Source organism: Colias croceus, chromosome 24 (genome assembly GCF_905220415.1).
Source record: "Colias croceus chromosome 24, ilColCroc2.1".
Taxonomy (NCBI): Eukaryota; Metazoa; Arthropoda; class Insecta; order Lepidoptera; family Pieridae; genus Colias; species Colias croceus.
The window spans coordinates 4,812,772-4,829,700 of record NC_059560.1 but is presented as its reverse complement, the minus strand read 5'-3'; the positions used below and the strand labels follow the sequence as shown (position 1 = coordinate 4,829,700).

The 16,929-nt window shown below is 30.8% G+C and overlaps 1 protein-coding gene across 2 annotated transcripts; it reads left to right on the top strand.

The window, feature by feature from the left end:
• The first annotated feature begins 9,346 nt into the window (after positions 1-9,346).
• On the top strand, positions 9,347-16,929 carry LOC123702696 (serine/threonine-protein kinase pelle). Of its 2 annotated transcripts, XM_045650476.1 has the most exons (11): positions 9,347-9,529; positions 10,569-10,791; positions 11,714-11,793; positions 12,010-12,087; positions 12,352-12,517; positions 12,886-13,023; positions 13,945-14,071; positions 14,494-14,658; positions 15,587-15,725; positions 15,829-15,883; positions 16,284-16,929. In XM_045650476.1, exons 1-11 carry the CDS (start codon positions 9,410-9,412, stop codon positions 16,457-16,459), a joined length of 1,467 nt encoding a protein of 488 aa, XP_045506432.1. In that variant the 5' UTR covers positions 9,347-9,409; the 3' UTR covers positions 16,460-16,929. The 2 variants fall into 2 exon arrangements, with proteins under 2 accessions (XP_045506432.1, XP_045506431.1); XM_045650475.1 differs by lacking the exon at positions 15,829-15,883 and having other exon boundaries at positions 15,587-15,780.

The following is a 16,929-nucleotide window of genomic DNA, read 5'->3' as shown; positions in this document are numbered from 1 at the left end:
CTATAAAACTAAATATTATGCATAGTAGCGCGAAAATATGAATATAAAATAAATACTTAAAACATGTATCTCAAATATATCAAGGTATATCTCCTAGCATCAATTCATACATTGAAGCCATAAACAAGACAAATCAAACTTAAACATTTATTTATTCAATTAGACTTCTTTTAGAAGCACTTTCGAATCGTCATTACGTATTTTTAACATTTACATACCATAATTCATTTTCTTTGTCTTTATTATTTATAATATTGTAATAATGTAAGATATTTTTTTCAAAAACTTGAAAAAATATAGTGCTACGAAAACAGATTAACATTTTTGCTAATCTAACGAAAAAAAAGCTCTATTCATGGAAGCGCATACTCATGATTGTTCCCTTCAATTGTAACTACTCATATATGATAATTATTTTACAAATAAATATTAATTGTAACTATAAATGATTGTTGAACCAATGTTTTTCACTACTAGGAGTAGAAACAAGTAGGTATCGTATAAAAATAAAACAAAGTCTATTAATTTTATAAATTTTTTAATCAAATAAAATAATTTACAACAGTATAATACATAATATTATAGTATATCATCAATTCAATCAATCCTTGTTTCTAAATACTTCCTGAAATTAATAAATTATTTCAATGTAAAATTACATAATACACACAATTTGGCATAATTAAGTTTAAAGTATTTATTGCAAAATCATATATTATGTAATCCATACTAATATTATAAATGCGAAAGTAACTCTGTCTGTCTGTCTGTTACTCAATCACGCCTAAACTACTGAACCAATTTGCATGAAATTTGGTATGGAGATATTTTGATACCCGAGAAAGGACAAAGGCTACCTTTTATTGCGAAATATGTACCACGGGTGAAGCCGGGGCGGACCTCTAGTATTTTATAAAAAATACCTCTTTAACACTGAAATCATCTAGGCATTGCGTGAACACTGAACTTATCATTTACTCACAAGTAAATAGGCAAGTCTTAAAATTATGTTATTATTCGTCGCAGTACATACTTCTTATTTAAGTAGATATATCTACTTATCTAAGCTCTAAATTTACGGAATAAAATTGAGTCAATTAACTACTAACGAATCTTTACTAATATTATAATTCACATTGTTATTGAAAATAACACGTCACTTCCTACTACTTCTACCAAAAAAATAACTTACGTTACTCGGCAGTGACGAAACTTTCTTATACTAAAGACATGGTAAAATCGATAGAGCTCTCAGGAGTTTATTCGTAACACACAATATGTTAATTTTGTCTTTATACTAGGTAGTAATTATAATGATAAAAAAAGTACAAATACAACAATACAACAACAGTTAATACAATTATAATCCATAACTTCTACGTAGCTGTCTCCGAAATCTATATAAGGCTTCGTGCCTTCGTGGAAAGCTTGAATCTTCATAATCTTCATAGTCGTAGGTATATAGTCAAACGAGTTCATTTTGCGATCGTCAAAACGAGCAAACATACACACTGCCCGTTAGTGACGGTCACAAACCAACTTCGCTAACTAAATTGTGTCTTCTGTGTCCAATAGTATTCACCTTGAAAAAAAGAGCGTTAGTGCCGAGCACACGTGTCAGAAGTGAAACTTCTTTGGCAAGTTCAAACATACTAAAATCGTCGCCTTACTCCATGACGTGACGGTATTGCCATGACGCGACCTTGAAATTTTACTCTCAACGCGCATAAAGAAGTTTCACTTCAAAATTATAAATGGTCATTCCTGAAATATTGATTTTATTATGTTAAAAATATAAGCAGTAATTTTTCTACAGCTCTAGTTCTTGAGCCTTGACTTCATGTCCAATTTTCATGTAAAACTTCTGAAATGAAATGTAAAATATGAGCTATTGCAAACAATTATCATTTTCAATTTACCAGAACCTAGAATATAGAGTCACATATATTTAAATCTAAAAAAAATATATCATAATGAATAATCATCACATTCTCAAATATTAAACGCTATAGAACTTCAAATTTTAGTAAAATACTTAATGTCGTAGCCTCTTGTTAAGTAATGGATGTAAACAGTATAATTAATGCATTGTAATAATGTAGTACTGTAAACAAGATTAATCTGCAAATGAAAGTCATTAGGCTCAATTGTTTTGTTGGAGGTCATAAAAATTTACTATGAATAAACTCAGAAGAATGACGACCTCAAGGGTGCACATGCATTTTTTAATAAAAAGGTAGTAGAATCGATATCTGACGAGAAAATTAAAATGCTTGACAGTTCATATTTCCCGACTTTTTTTCGTAAACTTCGATTTAGAAACCACGAAGGTGCAGTTAGAGTTAATACATAACACATGATAAACAAAAATGGACCTTGTAGGTACACATGGACAAACAAAATTTACAAATTCGATGCTTTTGTAGAGCGATACCTTTGCGGTTATAGTTTTACCCTGGATACCACCTTCAGACAATCATTGAGAAGAATGAAAATCCGTACTTCAAACTGACCATCTATGTATCTATGAAACTCCAGTTTGGCTGTAGTTACTGAGAGAATAGGGTATTCTTTATCTCTTACGTCTTATTTGCGGAACCAGCTTGCCGAACCCAGGTTCTGTAAAATAAAATGTTTTACTTTCATAATAAAGTACGAACGCCTTTTTAATCGAAAATGTTCCAATTCTTTATAAAATTAAATACGTTCCTATATAACAGGGTGTACATATTAACAATATGTTTCTTTTCTGAAACGAATGTACCTATACGAATAACGAAGGTCGGTTAATATATAGACAAATATTAAATGAGTAATAAGATGCATTCCGTATAATTGTTTGAACAAGTGTTTCACGTTGGCTACATCGAAATTGTAAAATACTTTAATTTATTGTAAGAGAGTTTGACATTTATTGCTAACCAATTTTAACGAATTTGCATTATGCTGTAATATATTATTTACTTAAGTGGAATTACCGACCGCCTCCTTGGTACAGTGGTTGACGCGTGACTCGTGAGCGTAGCACCGAGGGGTCCTGGATTCGATTCCCGGTGGAGACGAAGAAAAAAAAATTTTCTCGGTCTGGTAGGACACATAAGGCTGATCACCTACTTGTCTCTAAAGAAAATCGATCAGTGAAACAGATGTATAATGCATCTGCCCCTTAACCCACTAGGGGACATGGGACTTCATTTAATGTGGAATTATTTTTACACTTGTAAAATATGTATTAGGTTGGTAACTTGAAAAATAAACCTTGCTTGGTGACCCGAAGCTCTCTAGATTTGAAATAAATTTCTAGAAAAAACTTTATCGATGTGGTTCTTGAGAAGGGATGTACCACTCCAGATGTTATAATGGCACCAAATTACAAAAAAAAATCTATTAAACACATAAAAGTCAATGGGGTGAAAACTCACGGAGATATCAAAAATACAGTCAAACTGGGGACCTTGTATACGAACTTAAAAAAGGACTTGCAATGCTAAGGTAATATTAATTTTAAACTTCTATAAAACTTAAATACTTTAACATATTTCTTTTGAATTTTCGAAAAATTTTCCTTAATCATCAACAACCAAACACTACCATACCGCCTTACTACCTCTCTACCATGATAGCTTGCAAAAGGCAGGTAGTTGCAACTAACAAGGCTTATAACAGACACTTCAAGTAAAGAACTTAACAGACATAAAAAAAAAAACAATTCTTACCATCATTGAAGCACAAATAAAATAATAGATCTGATTCTGTAGAAGACTGAGGCTGCACTGAGCTGGATATCGCCTGCGGTTCGGCAATGTAGGTCTTGAGTACAGCCTTCGGTTACAGGGATGTAACGTGGTCAAAAAAAGAAATATTTATTACTTTGACAAATAGATCAATATACCATATTAATGAATATAAGAGGTATTAAGAGATGGTAGAAAATGGAAATAAATATTTCAATAAATATTGTATTATATCAAGTTCCAGCCTCTACAATAGATAATTTTCTACTATTATAAATAAGATTTATTAGGTAGTTACTTAATTCAAAGTGAGACTGAAACATATATCCACGAATTATTTATTCTAGAAGCACTTTAGAGTCGTCCTAATATAGTTTTTCCAGTTACCACTGCCCGGTCGGAAATACAGTTACTACGAAGAAGAGCCTACAAGAAAAACTGTTGTTTTTGTTATTATTATTATTTCAAGGGGTTGATACGTACCGACTTATACTTTAAGAAGAAATTGTAACATTGTAAGACGACAAGTAGCATCTGCATCGTTGTCTTTAAAGTGAGCAGAACGCTACGCTAGGTCGCTGATAAATCAATTTATGAATAAGCTTTGGTTTACTTGTCAAGTAGTTAATCTAGCCAAGATTAATACGTATTAACCCGCCATTACTCCTCCACTTAACAAGCTGTAAATAATATCTATTCAAGTAAAATCAAATACTTATCTATTCCAATTAAATCAGCGACACTTAAAATTTCATTAGAATGAAGAACTTTTACTTATTTCAATTTATAAGATATCGTCCAATAGGTATAGGTACGTTTATTTTTTACAAAGTTACTTATCGTATTTTGTAGTAGTTAGGTGTATTTGCAGGAATCACTAGCAACCTACAACCAAGAATGAAGCAAGGTCACTTAGTTACTAAATCTATTGAAAATATAGGTAGAGCGGATAATAAACATATTTTTTTAAAATTCGATAATTTGTACCCAAAAATAAAATAGAAAACTCTGCATTCATATACATTTACAAGTACAGCCCTGTTCTTGTGTGGTTTTGTGTGTGTTCAAGTGTCTTCTATATTTGTTCTAATTCCTGCGTAAGTGTAACTCGAAGGTACCTACCGCTCATTAAGATGTATTTCATTATAATTACTTTTTGGAAATTAATCTTACACTTAATATAAGCTTTCATTTTGCTTGCAGCATATTGAAAAACTACAACTGTAAAAGCATGTAGTGAAAATCCTGTAGTGGTCTCATCTTGTGTAATAATACCATTGAGCAATCATGTCAGTCCTGTCGATATAAATATTTATTTTTTAATATTTTCTTTCTATCGGATATTTTAATAACATAAATTATCATATCCTATTAAAACTGTAGCATGTACGACAACGTAGTAGCCGCAAATTAACAAAATATAGATAACTATTGAAAAAACTGATACTTTTCTCCAGCTCTACATTTACATTTGTTATTTTAATGTCTACAATCTGATCAACGCATTACATGAATAAAACTAGATAGGTAATAACTAATATTCGACCATTGACCATATTTATCTCCATAATGAAAAAAAAGCTGCCAGGAAATAACATAAAAATGAATGCTAGCTAAGTACCATCATACCTATAATACAATAGCTTTCTTAAGTGTGAAAAATCAGTAGAAGAGCTTTTTTGCAATTGTGCATTCATTTGACGATCACATATACAAAATCTTCGCATTTATAATAACTATTTTGGTATAAATCTATACTATTTTCGTAGGAAAAAGGGAATAATAATTTGAGGAAAATAAGAAAAAATGCAAATTCAATTTGAAAAACTGTTTATACCTATAGTTATGTAATAACTAATCATCTCCCTAAATATATTGGCATATTAAAATATACAATATATTGGCTTATTATACCTACAGCTGATATAATCCACGCAAAAACGAAGTAGGTAAGTAACGAATTAGTAGTACCTATGTTTAAAAGTCGGTGACCTTTCAGTTCCAACAAAAATTCCATGTAAAGACAATGCTCCATTAGAATACTATTTGTATCGATATCACTATAAACCCAAAATCTATTTAATCGATTATTATTATAAATACAAGACGACAGATCCACAGTTGTTCAAACAATGTTACTCAATGCCCTCATTTTAAACCAACTGTAATGTGAAATGAAGCATAATGTAGGTTTTTATATTTTTTTTAATATCGTTTAATTTTTTCAATAATAGGTATAAAATGCACAAGTCTGCAAGAAATTTCCTTAGTTACTTAAATATTAATTAAATTATGGGCCAAAAACTATATTTTATAACAAGAGCGAAACATAACGGATTCCTCTTCTAAGCTAATAACAATCAATCATAAGATACTGCTTTTAAAACTCTACTAAAGGTACTCCGTACTATCTCTTTTTTCTATCACGCTTTTATTAGCTTCACATAATAAGTAATATTATAACAGTATGTTTGTATATAACCGAGACTTCAGAGTTCAGGCTCGATTTTGACCCATTTAAAACGGACTAGTTCAGGATTCATCGCCCATTTTTGCAAGTGACTACTATCAAGCTGATTTTCCGTTTGTTTTTTTAGCTTTATTTTGATGAGACACCGAATAATTTCATGTACCAAACTCTCGATTGTGGTAGCTAACAGAGATAACAAGGATAAAATTTTTTTATTTGATGGTTCTCAAATATTTATTACGCAATTTGTAGGACAATATGTCTGTTGATTAATATAAACATTAACTAAGTGAAAACAAAAAAATCTGCTTGTTAGTAATCATTTATGATGACCTCGTTATCGATACACTTTGGAAAGGGGGACTCTTTGAACAAACCATAGATTTTGTAGGACAAATATTTTTTCGAATAATATAGGTAATTATCTTGAGATTGAACAAAAAAAAAATTCATTCAGTTAGTAATAAATATTTGAGAACCATCAAATCAAAATTTTTTATTCTTGTTAAGTATCTCTGTTAGCTACCACAATCGAGACTTTCGTACACGAAATTATTGGGCGTCTCATCAAAATAAAGCTACAAACGGAAAATTAGCTTGATAGTAGTCACTTGCAAAAATGGGCGATGTATCCTGAACTAGACAGCTTTAATTCAAATTTTGTACACTTATCAAGGATCGGTGACAATTCAAAAATTTCACGAGTTTTATTAAACTACCTATATTAATTTAATTGATTATTTTGATCTTTGGCACGTAGGAACGTGAAATTCATTATTTTCTATATGATACACTGGACATAATATAAGTAAACTAGATACAAAGGGTATTGTAAATTGCGGTGTAAAACCGCGAAATTTTAGATGTTGTGCCATCGGATGTTAGAAGTATATTACAATAATACAAACCTACAATCCTTGTTCAATATATTTTAGTACCTTATGTGTGCGTGGCTATAAATCCTACCTAATATAATAAATGCGAAAGTAAATCTGTTTGTCTGTCTCTTCTTCACGTCTCGACCACTGAACCGGTTTGGATGAAATTTTCTACAAAGATAGCTTGATACCTGAGAAAAGACATAGGATAGATAATAGATTTTACCCCGGAAATCCCGCGGGAATGGGAACTGTGCGTGTTTGTTGTGTTCTTGGACTGCGCAGGCTAAGCCGCGATAGAAAAGCTAGACGACTGTTTTGAAATACCCAAAACAAAAAGTCTTTCGTAATCTCACTATAAGATCGAATAAAATAATTACTTAATAATTATTATTATGTTCATATTTCATATTGTCTTTACCTAGTTTAAAAAAAATATTAACAATTTAGAGATTTATATCTTACGACACAGTGCTACGACATCTTCGAAGATATATAGTACATTTTTTTTTATTCAAATATACTATGGCTACTCTATTATTTTGAGTTTAGACCAAGGTTTAGACTGAATACAATATTATACGAACAGCATATTCTTCATCATATCAGTAAAAATTTAGTTCGCTTTCCGCTCGCATTTCCGCAGCAATACCTAACATAAACGTAGAAAGATAGGGTAACGGGTACTAACCTTGGCACCCCCCCAGTGATTGGCACTTTGAGGTTTAACATGCAATTATTATGGTTCGCTGACTAATTACCAAAAATAAAATTTACCAAATAATGCCCCCATTATTTATGGGCAACACTAAATGGTAGTTATGAATTTTAATAACTCGTAACACGTAGAAAAAAAATCTTTTCTGTCATGGTTCCGAGCGCAACAACTTTATCGTGATTTTTTAACAAATTTTGCTAATACTGGGTTAGTTTGTAAGTTGTTTTTCTTTGTTACTAGATTAATAAATGATTGGTGTGTTGTTTGTACTTGTTAATGTGTTATTATATTACAGTTTTAAAGCAAAATTTGTCATAAAAATCTGTTGATTATTGAGTTCTTGGGGTGCCAATGACTATGAGCCATGTTTTGTATGAGAGTACAGTTTTTTGGCACGGGGGCCAATGAATAGATAACGGTTTAACAATTATCCATGTTAGATTTTGGACTTTTTATGACGTGCATTAAAAGTTCTATTCATAAAAAGCCATACTATGGTGATAGTGAGTCTGCATCCAAATTTTGGCAGGGCCAATTATTGTACTTTTAAGGCGATTGCCAATCATTATACTCGTATGGTGCCAATAATTATACCTACTTTTAATGAGGAGTAGTAGTGATGTGCTAACGTTCATGTGATTTATTAGGTAAATAATTATAATAACAATAACAGGCCTGATAGAAAGTAACATTGCCTCCTACGCAGAAGGTCCTGGATTTGATTTCTTCATAACAAAATCATGTTGTGTCTAAGGTGCTATAACATGTAGGTATAATAATATGTAATTAAAAAAAGGTATTTAATTTAGGTAGTAAACACAATGTTGGATGGTGCTGTGTGAATTAAGCCAGATTTTTTTAATTATTATTCAATTCAACAAAGATATTCAAGATAAATCATTTTACATCTTGCATTTTTTTCAATCTCTATTAGGAAGAGCGAGAACGTATGAGAGGCGGACCAATCACGAAGCGAGCGGACGCCCATTTTCAATTCGATTCTTTAATCTGCATGGCTTATAACAGTTAATAGATACCTAGCTACTATTTGTTGCAGCATTTTATTATTACAAGCCTATTCCCAACACTATTTGTTCTCCGTCGTATTGATTGGCATACCACGTGTATAATTATTGGAGTGCCAGTCATTGTACCTTTCACTATGTTAATCACTATACCACCGAGTGCCAATAATAGTGCCCTGGGGACTTTTTCAATATTTGTTTAATTTTATCATGTAAAGTCTTATTAATACAGCTAAATTTTGATTCGAAATGGTTCCTAATATATTTTACAATCAAATGCCATAAAGTGTAGGTCACTAGTATAAACGGTTGATTTTACACAAGCGTTAAAAGTCAGTAAATTGCTTTAGGTGCCAATCATTGTACCTCTTACCCTATATTTTATTTGTTTTTATAAATGGCAACATTTAAATTAATGTCAATTTGACATTGATTTGACAGGTAAACAGCTGTCCACTCCATTGGTCCATTGGTCCACTCCGCAGCCCGCATTCCGCAAGTGTCAATTTTACGCAGTCAATTTCAGGTGTCTATCGAGGATGTGTCTATGTTGTTTAACCTTATAAAATAAATGAAAGTGTAAAATGTATATTTACGAGTTACCTTTTGATATAAATAAAGAGTTGTGCAGATTATTAGACAACGATGACGACTGGAAGGAACTCTCTGGAGTTTATATGAAGTATACTGCGTTTGATATCAATGTAAGTATAGTTTCGTCAGTAAGTATTATAATTTGTTGGGAGTTTCGGGTTTCCCCACACGCAAGCATATAACTCTTTGGATTTCCCAAACTAAATATACATTTTTGCCTTAAAACCGTCTTCTCTCGTATCTTCTACGTTATAATAATTTTCCTTATAACAAATTTACGTACCTAATGTATAAACTAAAACCATAAAGTTGGTTATTTCTATACATTACCGTTGGGAGCTTGAACTCAAAACTATTTATTCATACTATAATCTACTAAAACGGTTTTTGAATGGTTATTTGATATACAATCATCTTTTTAAATATTAATTCAGTTATCTACTTAGTTAAAACCAAATCTCAAACTATTAAACATTATAAATAACATTATTTAATAAACAGAGGTGTTGTCGAATTATAATATATTTTTTAAATCTCATTTTATCTATAGGTAGTGAAAATAATAACTTCATAATATTTCATTCTGAGTGAATATTAACATTATAAAATAAACAAAAATTAATGATAAGATCAGTTTTATATTAAATTATCTCCCTCTTCTTTGAAATGACATTGTTATTCTTAATTATTTCAATCATAAACAATCTGAACTATCTTAAGGAAAATCATCTCAAAAACTAACAATATTTGTATTATACATCACCCGATCTTCAAATCATATCTACTTAATAACTACCTTTAAAATATGTATGGTATTTCTAATATATTACTTTTACAATAAACGTAATTCATCAATAATGATGTTATTAAATTGGAGTTACTTACCTTCTTAAATTCACGTTGACTCTGAAATATGTTTATAAAATTATTGGGTTATACCTAATATAAACATTTCCTACACATAATGTTACAGATAAATTAACTTACATGATTACACATATATACAGCTTAGACATACTACTTAGCAGTACTAAGTGATAAGGCCACTTAAAAAACTACTGTTTTTTTGTGTAAAATTGTCACAAAATTTCCCTTATCTATAGTCATAACTATTGAAGAAATAAATAATAATAACATACATTCTTATAGGAAATAGAACAAACAGCAAAACGGCAAGCTACATCACCAACAAACCAGCTATTCACAAAATGGGGCCAACAGAACCACAGAGTGGAGGAACTTTTCATACTACTATACAGAATGAAACATATACCAGCTTTAAGGTGCTTAGTTCCTGTGGTGGATAGTCGCTTTCACAAGTTATTACAGAAACATGACAGTAGGAGTATAAAGGATAGAAGTAATTTAATTGGTAAGCAGCTAAACATAGACTTTGTTTAATAACTCAGCCCCCAGAATCACAGACACAATAGAAAATCTATTGTGATTTGTGTCGTGGCCCGATCGGGCCGCTCGGGGCTCAATGGGTTAAGAAGCTATGCTAAGCACAAATGTATGAATAGATATCTAATTTATATTATTAACATTTTGTAGAAATGTTTATATACATAATATTGCATCTAATTGGAGACAATATAACTTTTCATGTATAATGGCTGCTTGTCCTGGTTTTGCCTTAGTTCAACTGTGATTAAAATTTAGAAAAGTACAGTAATATAATATTAAATACCATAGACTACTGTCAGCTTCATGCTCTATAAGTTATACACAGTTAAAAGTAATCAAAGACTAAAAAGGTACATTTTCAATATGCCATAACTGCAGTGAACAATAACATAATGTACCAGTACTTTTATGTTACTTTTAGGGCTGATTTTTCAATCCTCGGTTAAAACTTATTCGTCGAATAACGTATTAAACTACCATTTCAAAAATTATTCTTATTGCATGCAAAATTGACAGTTTACAAGTGAAATTTTAATATTATCGTGTAATACTTTATTGGACGGGTAAGTTTTAACCAAGGATTGAAACATCGGCCCTTATAGAAATAAAATGAAACATCAAACTTCACTTACAATCATTCCTATAGGTCATGAACTGTACAATTATAATTCTATGAAATGAATCATTAATAAAGGTATAGGATTGATTGTTTTAATTTCTAAGAATGGATGAGTAAGTTCATACAAATTAATTTTGACGACAGGATAATATGAAAATAATAAAAGTGAACATTCAATTTTACTTAAAACAGCTGAGGAAGTGGTTAAAGAGGCCAGTATTCATAATTTTTTTACGTATTTAGTTTTATTTTGACTTTTTTTTTTCAGAAAATGCAAATAAACAGAGCACACAAAAAATGGACGGTAGCGAATCTTCATTGCCTCTTCCTGTTATGCTTATAGAGAAGGTAAATATTTTATTTTAATATGTTTTAATAACTTTAAAATTTCAATTAAGTTGAGGTAAACAATGCGATAATAATTTTTGAAGTTAATTTCACGTGAAGTAATAATAAAAATATATATAACCTATGTAGTTACTTAACAAAAAAATAATGATAAATGAAACTTATTATTTAAAACTATTTTTTATATTTTTAAACAAATATAACTTATCTTTTCAGGGTGCCCATTTCCCTACTCCAAGTCGCATTGTAGAAGTTCATACAAATACAGACGATTCAAATACAGATTCCACAAAGGTAACTATGATTCACAAATACTGTTTCTTTTAAAAACATAGTATGATTTTTTAATTGATAGTTTTTAACTAGCAAAAAAGCAATTAAATCTATATGTTTAATGTTGTTCTGTTAAATACCAATCCTTAAAATACATCATCAGCCAACGAGTAACAAACATACAAACATACATATACGTATAAATTATAGTGTAAAAAATTATCACAAAACATAATACATTTTTTTTGCGTTTACAAAAATCTGCAATTTTTCTTTTCATTTCAGAATAGTTCAACAGCACAAAGTGGAAAGGGTGATGTTTTAGATGACGAGTTCCTTAAGAGTGTATCAGCCATACCAATGTTGAGGTATGAGGATCTGCGGGAAGCGACGAATAATTGGAATGATAGTAATTTGCTTGGCAGAGGTGGTTTTGGACAGGTTTTTAAAGGTATTGTTTTTTTTACCACAGACAATAATAGAGATTTTGATGTGCGTCATAGAGTATAAATATTTTGAATTTATAATTGTTTTTTTTTCTTTTGCTTACTATAATTAACAGCACAGTTCGTAAACAGCACATTTGAACTACATATAAACCAAAAAATGTGATTCTTATTTTTTGTTATTCAGATTATTTCGTCAAAATAAATGAGCAGCAAAAAAATTCTAATTATTTTTATGAATCCCAAACAGAAAAGGCAATCTGAATCTTCTATTTATCCATTAATATTAAAATTAAGTGCAATTGATAACTTTTCTTGAATATGGTAAATAATAAATATGTTACTATTAATATTAACTTTTTTTTAATTTCAGGAGAGTGGAAACTCTTACCCGTAGCTGTTAAACGGTTAAGAGATAATGATGACAAAAACAAAGAATTAATTCGTGAAATGTGCCTCAATCAGTACAGACATGACAATATACTGCCATTGTATGGATATAGTTTAGGAGGTATGTTTCATTATTATTATATTGTATGTATCTGTTATATTTTTGTATAAAAACTAATAATATTTAATATTAAAGTATAACAATAGTAATATATTCTAGTATAATATTTTATCATAATCCAAGCAAATAAACCAAAAATAATATTATTAGTAAATTAACGGCAGGTTTATGAATTGAGTATTTGTTGTTAGGAAAGTCTCAAAACATACCTAAATGGTGCTTACATATTTTTATATGTATGTCTTAAGCTTTCTCATACCTTAATTGAATTAATTTATTTGGAAACCAGCTAAAAGAACTTTCTTTTATATTATACCACAGTTTATTTGAAACAGTTACATAACAGAGATGTCTGCCATAATAAAGTATAATTTTAATACCTACATTTTTAACTGCTTAAAAACATTTCTGTTCAAGACATTCATATTATTTTTAATGAATTTAGAATATTTAAAGTTTTATAATTCAGTCACTTGAATGTTTAATTAGATTTCCGCCCGCGGCTTCGCCCGCGTTTTCAAAAACCCGCAAAAGTTCCCAGGATAAGAAGTAGCCTATGTCTTACATACCAAATTTTATTGTAATCGGTTCAGTAGTATTTGCGTGAAAGAGACAAACGTCCATCATATTCAGAAACATTCGCATTTATAATATTAATAGTACTAGGACAAATGACAAATTTTGAAAATCCCATCTCGTTATTCGTGTTTTAAAAGTATATTTATTTATAACTAGAGGTCCGCCCCGGCTTCGCCCGTGGTACATATTTCGCAATAAAAGGTAGCCTATGTCCTTTCTCGGGTATCAAAATATCTCCATACCAAATTTCATGCAAATTGGTTCAGTACTTAAGGCGTGATTGAGTAACAGACAGACAGACAGAGTTACTTTCGCATTTATAATATTAGTATGGATTTTCAGGTCCAGAAGCATGTTTAGTATATCAATTAATGGCGGGAGGGTCTTTAGAGCAAAGACTTAGATGTAAATCTCATCACCCGCCGTTGTCTTGGGGGCAGCGGTATAGAATAGTGCATGGTGTTGCCAGGTCTATGTTTTTATATTATATCTAATTTTTGTAGAAAATATATTAAAAAAAATTGAAAAGCCACAAAAAATATAAAAAAAAAACGCATGGATATATATAAATGTACAAACAGTAAAACTCTTTCAGGCAACCTAAAAGTGAATAAGAATAAATGAATACAAATATAGTGATCAACTTATCAGACACGCCATAACCATTTTTATAAAATTCTGGTGTCCGTATTTAAAAATTAAAATTCAACTCCTCCTGGTTTGACCAATTCTTATGGAGTTTTAGTGCATTTGTATTCGATAATTCGCAAAATTCCTGTTCTGATAGGATTTTTGCGAATTATAGCATATAAACAAGTCTGTGTATTTAAAGTCTATTAAAAATGGTTTATACCGTTTATATTGAAGTAGGTATTTACCGTAATATTTCAGAGGACTCCAATACCTCCACACAATGGCGGGAACACCATTAATACACGGAGATATAAAACCGGCTAATATTCTATTGGACCAATGTACGATGCCCAAAATTGGTGACTTTGGTCTCGCTAGAAAGGGTCCATATGGTGAAGACAGAACGCATATGAAGGTTTCTAGGTGAGGAATTCGATAAATAATATACTATTGGTCGTAGTTTTTAATTAGTATAAGATTCTATGCAATCGATAAGCTGTGTCAAGTTAGTTAAAAAAAAGCGTGTGTGCCGAGCACACGTGTCAGAAGTGAAACTTCTTTGACAAGATTTATAATCGTCGTTTTCATGACGTGACGGTATTGCCATGACGCGATCTTTCAGTTTTACTTTCAAAGCATATAAAGAAGTTTCACTTCGAAAAAAATCTTAAAAGAGAATAGTAATTATTATGCTATCTTGTGTGGTTTATACTTCATTTGTTAGATATAGACAGAAAGAGCATTGTTTTGTAGACCGTACCTTATCTTCTTAGCAGCAAAATTAGTTCAGCCATTCCAAACCCGATAATCAAATACACAGAAAATAAATTTAATGGAAATTATGTTCTTCTTCTTTTTCTTCTAATCTAAAACGTCCTAAAATAATTTATTATAATATTGTTTTGGTTATATTACTCTCTCTTCAGCCTTTTTCCGTCCACTGTTGGACATAGGCCTCTCCTAAGGCACGCCATAGAACTCGGTCTTCAGCTTTTTGCCGCCATTGACATTGGTTTATTACAATTATCGATATTCACTTTAATTTTATTGTTATATAATGTTTAAATATATTGTTCGGTGCTTTATCTTATTTTGTGTTTGAACCACTACATAGTATAAAACAAAGTCGCTATCTCTGTTCCTATGTCCCTTTGTATGCTTAAATCTTTAAAACTACGCAACGGATTTTGATGCGGTTTTTTTAATAGATAGAGTGATTCAAGAGGAAGGTTTTCGTATATAATTTATTAGGTTTTAGACAAAGCGGGCGAAGCCGCGGGCGGTAAGCTAGTGCGTAATAAATGTATAAAATGATAATTTACCATATTTAACTTAATTTCACACATTCCAGAGTGCACGGAACCCGTCCATACTTGCCCGACGAGTACCTCCGATCGCGCTGTCTCTCTCCCGCAGTAGATGTGTTTAGTTACGGTGTTGTTATGTTGGAAGTTGCAACAGCACTACCAGCTATAGAAAGGGCGAGAAACATCATGTTGCTGAGCGATTATATGCAGCAACAAGCAAGGGAGGGGGTGGATTTTGGTAAGAAACTATTTTTGGATACAAATTGTGTTTTATAGAGATAGAAACATCATGTTGCTGAGCGATTATATGCAGCAACAAGCAAGGGAGGGGGTGGATTTTGGCAAGAAACTATTTTTGGATACAAGTTGTGTTTTGTAGAGAGAGAAACATCATGTTGCTGAGTAATTATATGCAGCAACAAGCAAGGGAGGGGGTGGATTTTGGTAAGAGATCCATTACAACGGAAAACAAATCCAAATAATAAAAAAAAAGGATAGGTTCAAGACACTGGTTTTGAACACTGACAATCGAAATTTTTTATTGTTAAAAAAATCAAACATGTATAAGCATTTTCATGTTTCAAAACTAAAAAAATTATCTGAATAAAAAAATATATTCCTTAATTAGCTCGATCAAACAAACTCTTCATGTCAATAATAATATTATACATAATATAATATGTCTCATTCAATACAACTACAATTTTTCCTATTTTAATAAATGTATTTTCATTTCCACAGCTACCCTCGAAGATCCAATACTAAAGAACACGCCAAACGCAAATCCACGAATGTGTCGAGATTTCATAGCAATCGGCTTACATTGCACAAAGTATCTGCGACAAGAGAGACCCACTATGCTTGAAGTGTACAAACGTTTGGACGCTATGGAGTTCCCGGGGAAACATTATGCGTGAAACTAGCTTTTACATGCGGTTTTACTCGATAAATTGAGTGGATATCACTTTGTTGCAAAGAAAAAGAAACTGAAAAATAATTGTCGTCTTCCATCATCGTGAGTGAAGGAAAGAATAATGAACACAAAATTATTACATTTTTTGTGATAAACAGCATTGGCGTTTATTAATAACAAAAAAAATACTATCACGCAAAAAATTGTCCGAAACATAACTCTGCCCATGCGTTTTTGGGCAGAGTTTATATACAATAGACTTTGAACCTGACTGCCATATAATAAGATATTAATTTCAATGAATGTTTTATCTAATAAAAAATGTTTTATTATTAATAAAATTATGAAGACTAATGGAAATAAAACATTAATAATTTATATTAGTACAGGAATATTGTTATTTCTAAAAGATTCTCTTGCCATTGTTGTTGTTTTATGAATTTTTACTTTATGAGATAAATTTCTAAACAATTT

What these genes read in the sequence shown, in the direction of transcription:
- LOC123702696 (XM_045650476.1), top strand. Translation starts at nt 9,410, where the DNA reads ATGTATATTTACGAGTTACCTTTTGATATAAATAAAGAGTTGTGCAGA. An exon ending in CAAATACAGATTCCACAAAG is followed by an intron (nt 12,088 to 12,351) that starts GTAACTATGATT and finishes TTTTCATTTCAG; the next exon opens with AATAGTTCAACAGCACAAAG. An exon ending in ATAGTGCATGGTGTTGCCAG is followed by an intron (nt 14,072 to 14,493) that starts GTCTATGTTTTT and finishes GTAATATTTCAG; the next exon opens with AGGACTCCAATACCTCCACA.